Here is a 14,247-nt window from a genome sequence, read left to right on the forward strand (position 1 = left end):
GTGTGTCCTGTGTGCGCCCGCGTGTGTGCATGTGCGTGTGTGAGCACGCGCGCGCCGCGCGGGAGGAGGATCCGCTCCCTCCGCAGCGAGCCCTCCCGGGACCCGCGCCCTGCCACTCCGGGGCCTCCCTGGCGCGGGCCGGGCCGGGGATGGAGCCGCAGCCCGAGCCCGGACGCGGAGCCGCCTGAGACGCGGGCGGCGCGGGGCTGGGGGCGGGCCGAGGGGAGGGTCCTGCGGGCGGGGCAGGCGGGAGGCCCCCTCCCCCTCCCCTCCTCTCCCCCGCGCCCGCGCCTCCCCCGCGCCCTCCGCCCGCCTCCGCCGCCGCCTCCGGCCCCCCCCCCTCGCCGGGCACCGAGCGCGCTCCTCCGGCGCCGGCCTCGCCTCCTCGCAGCAGCGCCATGGTACGTCGCCGCCCCCACTTTCGTTTTCGCCCGGGGAGTTTTTGGGGTGGTGCGTGGGCTCCGAGCGAAAGTTGCCAGGTCTGGGGGGGCGGGGGGTGCGGGCCGCCCGGGGGAGGGGCTCGATGCGGGGACCCCCCCCGTCCGCCGCAGCCGCCGCTGCTGGACCCCCGCCCGCTACCACCCCCCGGCTGGGGGCGGAGCTGGCGCGCGGGGCGCAGCCGGGGGACCCCGAGTGGGGGACCCCGCGCTGGCTCTGCGGAGTTGGCGGGGAGGGGGGGCGCCCCAGAGGCCCCCCGGCAGCCCCCACCCCCTCCCCTGCAGGCCCGAGGCTGAGGGCGCGGTCCCGGGCGCACGACCCCCGAGCGCGCAGCCGGCGGGACGCCCGGACCCGGGAGGGGGCGGCTGGCCCGGCGGTGCGGGGCGGGGCGCGGCGCGGCAGGCGCTGGTGCCCCGGCCGGGCGAGCGCGGCGCGCCAGCTAGCGGAAAATGGCCGCTGCGAAGAGGGGCGGAGAGCGCGGCCGCCGCCGCCGGGCGCCTTGAACTTGGAGTCGGGCTGGCGGCCGCGCCGGGCACTGCGCAGGGACCGCCGCCGGGCCTGCCGGCCCGCCCCCGGCCCGCCGCCGGCGCGGGGTCCCGGCACAGGAGGGCACCGGGGCTCGGGGACGTCAGTGGCGTCACTTGGGGATCCGGGGTCCAGTCTGGGGCATCGATAGGGTCTGCACCTCGAAGGGTGCGTTTGGGGCTCCCTGCGACCTGCAGGTCAGCGCGGAAGTCCATAGGAGTGTTTGTGTATCTGGGCAGCGCGGTCGTCCTGTACCTGTCCCGGGTCCGGGGGTCCCAGGGACCCGGGGTCTTCTCCTTTATGTGTCTGTGGTATATCTGCGCATCCACGTGCTTGTGTGTGTTGTGGTGTGGGGGGTGTGTGTGTGTGTGAAAGCTTTTTCTGTGGTGTGGCAGTGGGTCGGTGTGTGTCTTTGGGTGACCGGGTGACGGTACTGTACGTCTCGGTGGGTCTGTGTTGTGTGTCCCCGGGGCTGTGATGGGCCCCTCTGCGACTGTGCCAAGTCCCTAGGTGACTGGGGGGTAATCCCTGAGTGAGTGTGTGGCGGTCGAGGGGTTGCCGGTGACTGGGGAACTGTGTAGTGCTGGCGCGTTCCCAGGGGATGTTGGGTGTCGCTGTGTGCCTGTGACTCTTGTGTGCCTCTGTGGCGCTGAGTGGCTGTCCCTGAGGGTGAGTCTTCACTCCCTCCGCCCCGCCCCCCCCCAAGTTCCTTCTCTCCTGTGACCTGGGCTGGGAGGGGGTGTGCTTCCTCTACAATGCCAAAGCTTCGTCCTCTCATCTCACATTGAGGTCCCCTCCACTCCCCTCTACCTTGGGGTCCCCCATCTGCAAGGCCCCAAGTGGTCCTGGCTAGAGGTTCTGGCGCGAGGTGGCGCCGGGACACGACGTTGCTCACTGGAAGCTGCGCGTGCGCGTGGGACCTGCCCCGAGGGGGCGGGGCGGTCGGGGTGCGGGGGTCCCCTCCTGCCCTGGGGAGGCAGAGAGGGGCGGGTGGCTTCAGAAGCACGAGGGGCTAGGCAAGGCCCAGGGGGATGGCCAAGGAGACCGTCTCACCTCCAGACCAGAGCCCCAAAGGGTGCCATGACCTACCACCTCGTCCCCCTACAAAGAGTTGTTTTCTCATCTCCGGGGAATCCCCTCTGCACTCCCCGCCCCCTACCCCAGCGAGTTTTATATAATTTTATAAATATAAAAACCCCAAGGCCAGGCATAGTCTTTGCTTTTTCTTTAACCCCCTTCACCCCCACACTTTTGGGGGGTTTGGGAGAAGGCAAGGAAAATAGGTCCCACATTGACACACCGGGTCACACAGGCCCATGACCTCCCCCCCGCCAGGACCCTCTGACCACCCTCATCTTCACACAAACCCATTGGCAGTGCTTGGTCACACAACACCCCTATGCTGCCAGACACACCCTCACTCAGGCACAGGAAGGCAGCCTCCTGTCCCCACTCGCTGCCTTGCAAACAGCCAGGCACAGACACATATGCACACTCACAAGCACACACCCATCACACACCCTCACAATACACGTTCATAACCACACATATGCATAAGTCTCTGCACTGATGTACACACACTGACACACAGACACACATGGCATACACCATCACATACAGAAACACAGACTCACGCACAGACCCACACTCAGACCCCCAGAGACACACAAACTAATGCAGACACACACAGAGACTCACACAGACACACACAGACCTATACACAAGACACACAGGCCAATACTTAGACCCACAGAGACACACAAACTAATACATAGTCATACAGACACACACAAAGACCCACACAACACACACAGACCAACAGAGACACACTAATACCGAGTCATAAAGACACACATACAGACTCACAACACAAGGTCCACACACAACACACAGACCAACTCTGAGACCCACAGAGACCCACAAACTAATACAGACACACACAGACTCACACAGATACAGAGAGACCCACACAGAACATACACAGCCACATAGATCCACACTCAGACACACACAGACACACAAATATAGACACATACACACAGAGACACGGTCACACAGACTCGCAGCACACACAGTATGCAGACAAACAGAGACACAGATTCATACAGACACCCACACACAACACACACAGACCCATGTATAACACAGACACAGACCCACACATGGCACACAGTCACACACAGACACAGACCCATGCATTGCACAGAATCAGAAAGACACATAGACTCACATAGACCCACACACAGGCACAAATACACAGACGCACACACACATACCCTTGAACGTATGGGGAAGACTGCCACATCACTGCCCTACCAGTGCCAGGTGTCTAGGGGGTCAGGCAGGCACAGGACTGCACTGGGGGGAGTTGGTGGGGCTGGCTGTGAGAGGAAGGGGTGTGCCTAACTCTGTGTGTGTGTGTGTGTGTGTGGCTGAGAACGTGGTGATCATGTGTCAGTGCTCCCAGGGGCTCTGCTCAAGGGTGTGCGTGAGGCTTGGAAGTAGGTATTGTGTGGGAGTATAGTGTGTGTTATGAGCAAGTGTGTATGGGTTGTTTCATGGTTGTGCATACACTTGTGTGGGGCACTTATGTACTGTGTGGCTGTGCACAGGTGTATTGTGGGGAGTTGAGAGGCTGTTGTGTTTGTGGTTGTGTGCTTTATGTGACTGGGCGTCACCATGTGCTGCTCTCTGAGCCAGTCCTGGGGAAATCCATGTGTATCACTGTGCGTGTTGTGTGTGTCTGTCTAAGTCTGGGTGTCAGTGTGTGTGTCTGGGTGCCTTTGTGACTATGCATCTGGGTGTGTCTGTACAACCTAGGGTCATAACCTACCTTGACCTCCCCATGACCCATGGCCTTAATGTCCCTTTCCTGGCCTCAGTTTCTCATCTGTATAATGGAATGACACAGGATCTGATGTGGGGGCCACGGAGAGGTGGCACAGTCACAGCCTAGCATTCATGAAGGTTTTGCACAAGGCCCGGCCCCTGTGCGTCGTCCGCGTGGAGCTGTTTGCCTAATGCATGCAGGTGCCTTTGGATCCTCAGCTCGGTGGAGGCTGTGGCTGAGGAGTTATCTTGTGGGTGGTTTCCTATCCACCCTGCTGAGTGCTGTGAATTCCATTCACTTTGTAAAAGTGTGTTTGTTTTCTCCTTACACAAGCCATTGGGGAACATACAAAGAAGATACAAAAGTATCCACAGTAAAAACTCCTATATCTGTATCAGCTCCAACCCAGGGCGAGACCCCACCCCAGGAAGCCCTGTTACTATTCAGAGTTTTGTCTATACACTGGTAAGCGATCCATGATAAATATTCTTACAAAGAATAAGTATCTTATAAAGGGTACATAGGTGTCCTTTTTTTCCCCATTTTTAAGAGATTAAAACATTCTTTCTAAATTTTATTTTGTTGTTCTTGTTGAGAATATACACAGCAAAACACACACCAATTCAGTAGTGTCTCCATGGACAATTCAGTGACGTGGATTACATTCTTCGGGTTGTGCAACCGTTCTCACCCTCCTTTCCTGATCGTTCTTCCCTCATTAACATAAACTCACTACCCCCTAAGGGTCATATCTCATCTTTTGAGTTGCTCTTGTCAATTTGATCCCATATAGATAGTTCTTAAAAGAGCACAGTGCTCAAGGCAGATCTTTTTTCCTAGATAAGGTGACTTCAAGGGGATATTTTTGGTTTTAAGGTTTAAAGATTATCTCAGGGCAATAGCTTCAGGGGTTCCTCCACCTTCCATGGCTCCAGAAAGTCTAGATCTTATTAGAATTTGAAATTCTGCTTTGCATTTTGATCAGGATTTTTCTATAGACTCTTTGATAGAAATGTTCAGTAATGGTAGCCGGGCACCATCCAGTTCTCCTGGTCTCGTGGCAAAGGAGGCAGTTGTTCCTGGAGCCAGTTAGTGACACATTCCCTGTCCTCCTCCTGTTCCTGACTCCCCTCCCTCCTCTGTTGCTCCAGGTGAATAGAGAACAATTGTGCCCTGGATGGCCGCCTGCAAGCCTGTAAGACCGCAGGCCCTAAGCAAGGAACTAGGAGGGAGAACAGAAGCACTGAACACACTACTAGGCCAGTTAACTGGGGTGTCCCCTGAGACCATGACCCTCAACCTCCAAACCAAGGAACCAAATCCCATGAGGTGTTTATTTGTACATAAGCAGCCTCCGTAACTACTCTTTTTTTTTTTGTCCTTGTGGTAAATATATCTATTACACAGCTTTGGCTACATAGGTATTCTTATAAAGGATACATGTATATTCTTATAAAAGATACATGTGTATTCTTATAAAGGATATCTAGGTATTCTTAGAAAGGATACATGTGTATTCTTCAAAATATCTTAAATAACATCTTGGTTTACAATGGTGGTTCTATACCAGTAGTACTCAACAGGGGACATGTGGCAATGCCTGGGGACATTTGTGGTTGTCACAACTGGCACCGAGGGGGTAGGTGCCAGGTGTGCTGCTCAACACCCTACGGTGCACACGATGCCCCCTCCCCCCCTCCCCCAGCGAAGGGTCCAGCCCCATGTCAGCAGTGGCAAGGCTGGGAAACCCTGGTCTACAGCTTGCTTGCCCCTAGATATCCCTTGGAGACATTTCTAGATAGGACCCCTTGTTCTTTTATCCAGCTGTGTAGTATCCTGGGCTGGGCCCATACCTGGATTGTCAGACTGGTCCTCCACAGAGGGACATGGCGGCTCTCTCACATTTTGCGCATTTGTGTTATAGGCGGCATTTACAGTTACAGAGAAGCTTAAGACTGAGTTCTCCCTGTGGAGCAGTTCTCCTCTGTCCTGTAAGATTCACTATGAATTGGAATCGCCTCCATGGCAACGGGTTTGGTTTGGGTTTTGGTGTATTCAATATTTAAAAGATGTTACCCCCTTGCCGTTGAGTGGATTCTGACTCAGTGACCCCACAGGACAGAGTAGAACTGCCCATAGGGTTTCCAAGGAGCGGCCGGTAGATTCGAACTGCTGATCTTTTGGTTAGTGGCTGAGCCTTAACTGCACCACCAGGGCTCCTGAAAAGGTCGTAGTGATCTTCACATTGGCCCACAGATTCAGTCCAATTCCAATAAAAATTCCAACAGGGGGAAAAAAGGTGAGTTTTAGGGAGCGTGCATTTTAATTTTTAACAAATGAGCAACAAATTGTACTCCAAAATACCAGGAACGAAATCGCTCCTGCATTCAGGGCCCTGACACACATGGGTCCAAACCCACCCCCTTTTTTACAGCAACCACTGGATGCTGGATGTGGCTCTAACCATCACAACCCCAAGGGGGCAGAAATGATCATCACTCCCCCATTTCAGAGAAGAGAAAGTTGAGGCACATGGAGGTTACACCACTGCCTGGAGGAAATGTAGACTCAGACAGCAACCATGGACCATAGCTGGTCTGCTTGGTGCCTTTCGTGGGCTGGGGGCAGCTCCTCCCGCCTGAACTGGGATACGCGTTGCTGTCGGTAGTCTTGTGGAAGGTTCTAACAGCTATCCCCCCACCCACCCGTCACACAGGTTACCTCATCTCATGGGCTCTGACCCCAGTCTTCTGAGATGTGTCCTGTTGTTGTTGGCATTTTACAGATGAGGAAACTGAGGTCCCAAGTGGAACCCTAGTAGAAATGAACCAAATCTGCCAAGTGGAGGGAACTGCCAGCAGCAAAAGGGGTAGAACCTCAGGGTCATTGCAAGCTGGGAGAGTGGTCTGACGTCCACTTTAACTTTTAAGTGTCTGTGGATTTGGGATTCTACCCTATAAGTGTTCATGGCATTTTTTTTAAATAAACATTGCTTTTTGTTTTGTTGGTATTTGGATTCCCAGACACCACTACCCCCATCCTGGGGTTTAAAATCCACCCCCTAAGCAGGAGAGCAGTGGGATGCAGACCTCAAATTCTTGTAAAAAGACCAGACTTAATGGTCTGACTGAGACGGGAAGGACCCTGGAGGTCATGGTCTCCAGACCTTTTGTTAGCCCAAGACAGAAACCATTCCCAAAGCCAACTCTTCAGACAGGGATTGGACTGGACTATGGGATAGGAAATGATACGGGTGAGGAGTGAGCTTCTTGGCTCAAGTAGACACGTAGGCAGCTCCTGTCTGATGAGATGAGAGGGCAGAGGGGTCAGAAGCTGGCTGAATGGACATGAAAATAGAGAGTGGAGGGAAGGAGTGTGCCGTCTCATTAGGGGGAGAGCAGCTAGTGTGCCGTCTCATTAGGGGGAGAGCAACTAGGAGTGTATAGCAAGGTGTGTATAAATTTTTGTCTGAGAGACTGACTTGATTTGTAAGCTTTCACTTAAAGCACAAAAATTTTTTTTTTAAATCCACCCCCCACAACCACACCAGTTTAAAAAAACAAAGTTATCATCGAGTTAAGCCAACTCCTGGGGACCCCGTGTGTGTCAGAGTAGAACTGAGCTCCGTAGGGCTTTCAAGGCTGACTTTTCAAAAGTAGATCTCCAGGCCTTTGTTCTGAGGCACCTCTGGGTGAACTCAAACTGCCAACCTTTTGTTTAGCAGCTTAATCATTTGCACTACCAGGGGCATGGCTACATACTGGGATTAAAGACCTCATTTACGGAGCACTTGCGATGTGCTAAGCGTTGTTCAAATAGCCGTTGCCCCCATGCAGCAGGGAGCCAGTGGGGACCCAGATGTGCCTGCTGCCTCCAAAGCCAACCTTTGGATCCTGACTCCTGCTCTCTGAACCTCGGTATCCTTCCTTGTTACACGGGAGGATGACAGGCTGCTGGCGTCTTCCATGCCTGTGGGCTCAGGACAGCTGGGGGTTTTCCCCAGGTTAGAGGGAGGGTATCATTTGGCCTCAGGATTTCTAAGAAGGCCTCAGTGGCCATTTGACAGAAGGTCACAGCTCTGCTAACTGTCATTATCATCCAACTGGCTACATTGCTGGCCCATTTTACAGGGAAGAACACCAAGCCTCTGGGGGATGGGCAGAAGCGACCGCCCACAGTTGCTTGTTCCTGTACCATGGGAAGAACAGCTGCAGCAGCCTCCCTGAAGTTGGGAGGGTTCAGGGAGTGAATGGGCAGGCAAGGGAGAGGGAGGCCAGAGCCATCTGGCACCTTGGGGGCTCATCCTCTGGGGAGGTCAAGCCCTTGGTGTGTTATCCGAAAAGAAGCTGTAAGAAATTGGGCTCTGGTGCTAAATGGCGTGGGGCCAGGCCACTCCCAGGGCTTGAGCTTCTGGGTTTGTGAAATGGGCGCATTACTGAGGCTCTGGTGGTCCAGTGCAGTGGGTACTGTTTGGCTGCTCACCAAAAGGTGCACAGTTCAAATCCACCAGGCACTCCCTGGAAACCCTGTGGGGCAGTTCTACTTTGTCCTACAGGATCGCTAAGAGTCAGAATAGACTCTAGGGAGCAAGGGTACTGGGGAGGGAGGAAGAGGCTGCAAGGGTTTTTCCAGCATGTCCCAGGTTCTGCCAAGATGCCATCCCTCTTCTGGGGAGCTGGGTGGACATTATGGGGGAGGTCAAAGCACCCCCCAGTTCCCCTTTAGCACTAGAGAGGAGGAGAGAGATTCCTGGTGGCACAACGGTTAAGTGCTTGGCTGCTAACCGAAAGGTTGGTGGTTCGAACCCACCCAGCCGCTCCGTGAGAGAAACACCTGGCAATCTGCTCCAGTAAAGATTGCAGGCTCTCTGTCACATGGGGTTGCTTTGAGTCGGATGGCACCTAACAACAACTCCCTATTCACAGTGACCCTTATGGACAGAGGAGGGGTCCTCCTACCCAAACCCCTCTAGTGCGGGCATTGCAGCCCCTGTCTGACTCTGGAGCGGATAAGAAGGCACAGGCGTTGGGGACCCACGTCGCACCGTGCACCCCGGGTCGTACATCTTTAAGGGAAAGCTGCGCGCTCGCGCCCGGCCTCTGCGCACGTCACTTCTTCATTCTTTCCCTCCTCCCCCCCACCCTTGGCTCGTGTCTCCAACTTCCCGGCCAGCTCGGGGCGCGCGGGGGGGAGGCCTTAATACCCACTCAGGACCCCAAGTATCCATCAGCAGCCCAGCTCCCCCTGCCTGCTTGCCTGGGGTGGGCGACCCAGGGGGACCGGTGCGCTTGGGGTATCCGCGGCTCGCTGGTCCCATCCAGTCCCCAGACCCGGGTCGCTCGTCCTTCGAAATAATAGCAGTGATGGGGGTTCGGGAAGGCATGGAGGGGAGGCGGTGCGGGAGGGGACGGGCAGCGGCTCTCCTTGTTGGATCCTCGCGCTCTTTTTTCCCTCGTTTCTTTGAAAGTTGGATGTGGAGAAGTGGGAGGTTCTGAAGGTTGGGGTGGGAGGGGAAAGAAATTGGGGGGAGGGAGGGAGAGATTGCCAGAGGGAGGAGAGACAGAGACAGGGAGAGAGACAGAGACAGAGGGGGAGAGAGGGAGAGAGAAAGAGAGAGGGAGGAGAGAGAGGGGCGGCGCAGAGAAAGGGAGAGAGAGGGAGGGAGGGAGCGAGGGAGGGAGGAGAGAGACCGAGGGAGGAGGCGGGCGGCGAGGAGAGCGCCGGCCGCGGCCGCGGGGGGGTTGGAAAAATGACTCAGTAAGTTCGGCGCGCCGCTCCGGCCGGCCCTGCGCCTCCCGCCGCGCCCGGGATGTATTCGTCCCCGCTCTGCCTGACCCAGGTACGCCCCCGGCCCGGCCCCTGCGTCCCGGCCCTGCGCCCCCTGCATCCCGGAGTTGGGCAGCCGGAGGAGGCGGGACGAAAAAGGCACGCGTGCCTCCCTCGCCCTGGCCCGGCTGCCCCCTCCGCGGGCTGGGCCCGGTCCCCACCTGGGACCCCCGCCCCACCCGCCGTGCGACGCGCAGGACCTCTTCCCGTACCCTCGTACCCCGGTTCGCGGGGTCTCGGGCTGTAGGCGCTTTCCACCCTCTCGGGACGTCCCCCCTCCTACTCGGGAAGGTCTAGGGGCGCCCCCCCCAACCCAGCCAGGGCACAGCTCTGCGGGAAGCCCTGGCCTGGGTCACGGCTGCCCCTAAGGGGACTCCAGGGGATTCTGCTTGTACACTGGAGCCTCTAGAGACGAGGACCCCTCTGCCGTCCCCGGGACCCCCCCCCAGGCTCTTGCCCGCCGCCGTGGCCTCAGCCGCCTTCCCCCCCATTACTGGCCCACGTGTGCGTGGAGGGGGAGGGGGCGCGTCAAGTTGGAGGCGCTTGAGTGGGGGGAGGGGGAGCACTGACGTCCCGGTTCGGTTACCCCCCCCCCCTCACTGTCCCGGTATTTTCGCCGCATCGATTCTGGAGTATTGAGCGGCCACCGCCGGGAGGAGCCGGAGGCCCAGCGCACTGGGGTCTGGCTGGGCCAATGCGGCGCTGCGGACGCCCTCGCCAGCCGGCACCTGCCCCTACCCCCTCCTGTAGCCTCTCACCCCTGGCCGCACTCCCAGACTGTCCCAGGCCAAGCCCTTGTGCAAGGACCAAGGAGCGGGTGTGCGGAGAGGGGGCTGTACCCCAGGGCTTCCCACCAAACTCCCTCTGGGATCCTCAGGCTCTACTTTCCACCCCCATTTTGCTAAACCATTTTACCAGTGGGGCTCCTGCCTCAGTTTCCCCAAGTGATAGGGGTTGAAGGCAGATTTTGGAGGGAGACAGTGGGGCCTCTAAACTGTGAAGTGAGGACCAAAGGAGCACCATGTTAGGAGCATCTTGGGGTCCAGCTCAGCCCCTGCCTGGGGTCCTCCTTTCGTGCTCCTGGGGTCTCCCCATTCAAATAGGATCTTCACTGGTCCCCTGCAGCCATTACTGGGGAGCTCTTGGCTCCCCCAGTGGAAGGTGGGAGCTGGTGCTGAGGAGGCTCTGGCCTGTCCTGCCTGTGATCCCCTGGTGACCTTGGGCCAGTGCCTGTCTCTCTGTGGGCCTCAGTTTCCCCTTCTGGGCAGCTTTGAAGGTTTCCTCTGAAGCAGGCATTGCCAGCCAACCTTCATCACCCAGCCCGCCTAAGGGTCCCCAAGAGCAACCAGGGTTCAGGCGGCGGTTGCTGTGTGACCTTGGACAGCCTGGCTGTCTCTGGGCTTCTGTGGAGAACAGGATGGCCCAAGTGGCTCTGGGGGGCCCCCAACCCCTCCACCATCCCTGCTGCTGTGCTCGAGAGAGCCGTGCAGGGGGCCTGCCGAGCCAGCAGGAACGAGGGGAGACTATTCCAGGCGAGAGGTTGGAAGGCAGCCTTTTGTCACTGCGCCCTGGAATTCCCCATCAGGACTCCTCCTCGGGAGACAGGCCTCCATCCACATTGCTGGGAGGAGGTGGTGGTGAGAACCTCGCCTCGCCCGCCCACCGGTCCTAGGAAACTGGCCACTGTGCTGGCTCTGCGTTGGTTTCTCCTGGCAGAAAGGGAATAATCAGGAGGCTCAGAAAGACCCCGGGGTTGTGGTATGCAAGAGAGACAAGGAGCCAGAAAGACAGACAGAGGGACAGGGAGAACCAGAGAGCTCCAGGCTCGGGTTGGGCAGGGAGTCCCAAAAGGCAGAGGGCTTCCCATCGTTCTCTGCTTACCATCTCACTAGCCCAGGCCCTGGAGTCAAGCCCTGCAGCACCCTCACATTGTCCCCACAGCCCTTCACAAGCCCAGCCTGGTCTAGGGTTTCCTGCTGAGGGCCCAGATGGCCCCTGACTGCCAGAGGTGGGACCCCCCAACTCCTGGACTGCCTGGCTCAGTCTCCCTAATCACCCCCCATTCCTCCCAGCTTGGTCCCTCTCTTTCTATCTCTGTCTCTTCCTGTCTCCCTCAGACCCTATGTCTCTGTCACTCTTTCCCTGTCTCTCTCTGACATGTCTCCATCTCTGTCTCTCCCTGTCTCCCTCAGACCCTGTGTCTGTCTCTTTGTCTGTCTCTCCCTTTCTCTGTGTCTCTCTTCCTATTTCTCTCTCTCCTCTGTGTCTCTCTCCTTGTCTCTCTATATCTCCCCTGTCTCTGTATCTCTCTGAGTCTCTGTCTCTTATCTCTACCTCTTTCTGACTCTCCTGTCTCAGTCTATCTCTGTCCCTCTATGTTTCTGTCTCTTTGTCTGTCTCTCGCTGTCTCTCTGTTCCTCTCTCCCTGTCTCTCACGTCCTTTTCCCCCTGTGTTTGTCTCTCCTTGTCTCCCATCTCTGTCTCTTTCTAGCTCTCTAGCTCTCCTGTCCCTGTCTGGTGTGTCTCTGTCTTTTTCCTCATGTCCCTGTGTTTCTGTCCCTCCTTGTCTGTCTCTTTCCCCTCTTTGTCTCTGTCTCTCCCTGCCTCTCCTTCTCAGTCCCTCCCTGCCTTTCCCCATCTCTCCCCTCTCTGTCTCTCTCTGTCTCCCCATCTCTTCCCCCCCCCCCTTCCCCAGCTAATTTTACAACCTGAGCCCAACCGAAAATAGCTCCCTTTTAGCTGATCCGACCCGGATCCATGGTGGGAGCCGGGCCGGTAGGGAGTGGGGGCCGGGTGCTGGGTGCCAGCCCGCCCTGTGCCACCCGGGCCTGCCCGCCGCGCCCGGAGGATCCTGGGAGCCCCGTGCCCAGTGCGGCGGTGACTCAAGCGCTTTTTCACTTTTACTCTTAAGAGGAACTGTGTGGAGCGGCCGTTACTTCCATAAATCCTGCCGGCGGGAACGGGCCTCCTCCCTCCCTCCTTTCCTCCCTCCCTTCCTCCCTCCCGCCGCCACGTTAGTTATTCCGGGTTTGGGGCCAAATCCCTCTTGGCTGCGGCACCCAGGGTTCCCTGGCCCGTGGGCTGGGCCTGGGCCGAGGCCACGCAGCACCACCCCTCCCTCATTCATTCATTTTCTCCTTCATTCCTTCACCCCATTCCCACTCCAGGTGGCCCGTTTCCTACTGCCCTGTTCCCAGGGGGGAAACTGAGGCTGAGAGAGGGGCCCTGACTTTGGTTGGATTGAACGGCTCTTCTTAAGCACCTTCTGTGGGCATGGGGGTGCACAAGGCAGTGAGGTCTGAGCCTGGTGTAGGCTTCAGGGGGACTGAGGGCTTGGCTGACATCGGGGGTCCCTAATACTTCAGGGCTGGGAGAGGAGCCAAGACCAGAGAGGGCTACAGCCTGCGGAGAGCAGCACAGAGCAGCCGATGAGGTGGGGGTTTGCAGCCACTTCCCACTGGCTGTTCAGCCACATCTGGGTGGGGGGCGCCCCCCGTGCCCCTGCCATGTAGCCCCCACCTGTGGTCAGATGGCCTCCAACCAGCTCCTCTAAAAGGTTCCATCCACCCCTGTGTCTCTCTCCCCCCTCTGTCTCCCTGTGTCTCTTGGTCTCAGTATCTCTCTCTGTCTCTCCCTCTCCCCTCTCTCTGTGTCTCTTGGTCTCAGTATCTCTCTGTCTCTCCCTCCCCCGTCTCTCTGTGTCTCTTGGTCTCAGTATCTTCTCTGTCTCTCCCTCCCCCCTCTGTCTCTCTGTGTCTCTGGGTCTCAGTATCTCTGTCTCTCCCTCTCCCCTCTGTCTCTCTGTGTCTCTTGGTCTCAGCATCTCTCTCTGTCTCTCCCTCCCCCCTCTCTGCAGTGGAGGTGCCTCAGCGTGACGGTCTGGGAGTCCTGTAAATCACAAAGCTGGGATTCTGGCCGAGTCAGCGTTCTCTCTCTCTCTCTCCCTCTCTCTCGGCCTGAGTCGCCCACCCTCCCATCTCATACCAAATGGATAGGAAACACTGCTGTGTCCCTGGCCGGGCCCCCTGCCCCACTCAGCCCAGCCCCCCCACGTGCACATGTTCACGCCAACACACACACGTGCTGACGTCTCACCTGCGTGTGTGTTGACCCCACGGTACACAATGCAGGGCCCCCGTCCTGGGCCCGAACCACACACAGACAGAATCATGCGCCGCACACACTTGCACACGTGCATACATGCACACGCGTGTCGGTCAGCACACAGACATGCACACTCATTGACCCCCATGCCTGGAGTCCACAGCCCTCCCCGCCTCAGACACGCCCTAATGGGGCTCACAGAGGCAGAGATCTAGGGTGTCCTTAAGACACGGGTGAAAATCTTACTTAGGAAGTTCAGGGCCAAGGACTCCTCTTTCCCAGCTGGGTGACTCTGGGCAGGTGACCTAGCCCCTCTGGGCCTCAGTTTCTTCGCTATGAAAGGAAGGTGACAGTCACCTTCAACTCCTTGGGCTGCCTGAGGATTTGGGGAGGCGGGACACCTCAGCGATTCTCAGCACAGGGCCATGGACACAGGAGGTGTTCAATAAATGTTTGTCAAATGACTGTCCCCTGAATCAATGACTGCTGGTTGGGAGAAGGGACTTCCGCCTCTCTGAGCCTCG

The 14,247-nt window shown here is 57.5% G+C and overlaps 1 protein-coding gene across 6 annotated transcripts in view; it reads left to right on the forward strand.

Annotated features, from left to right (window-relative positions):
- The first annotated feature begins 300 nt into the window (after positions 1 to 300).
- NFIC (nuclear factor I C) overlaps positions 301 to 14,247 on the forward strand; it is an 86,731-nt gene continuing 72,784 nt past the window's right edge. For 2 of the 6 annotated variants that reach the window (XM_049876374.1, XM_049876375.1), the window contains exon 1: positions 9,487 to 9,632. In XM_049876374.1, coding sequence (XP_049732331.1) covers positions 9,603 to 9,632 — 30 coding nt within the window. In that variant the 5' untranslated portion in view covers positions 9,487 to 9,602. Of the gene's footprint in view, positions 402 to 9,483; positions 9,633 to 14,247 lie in introns of those variants that run through there. The other 4 variants (XM_049876377.1, XM_049876376.1, XM_049876372.1 and 1 more) reach the window with 3 other exon arrangements.

This window comes from Elephas maximus, chromosome 3 (assembly GCF_024166365.1).
Source record: "Elephas maximus indicus isolate mEleMax1 chromosome 3, mEleMax1 primary haplotype, whole genome shotgun sequence".
In the NCBI taxonomy this organism is placed as follows: Eukaryota; Metazoa; Chordata; class Mammalia; order Proboscidea; family Elephantidae; genus Elephas; species Elephas maximus.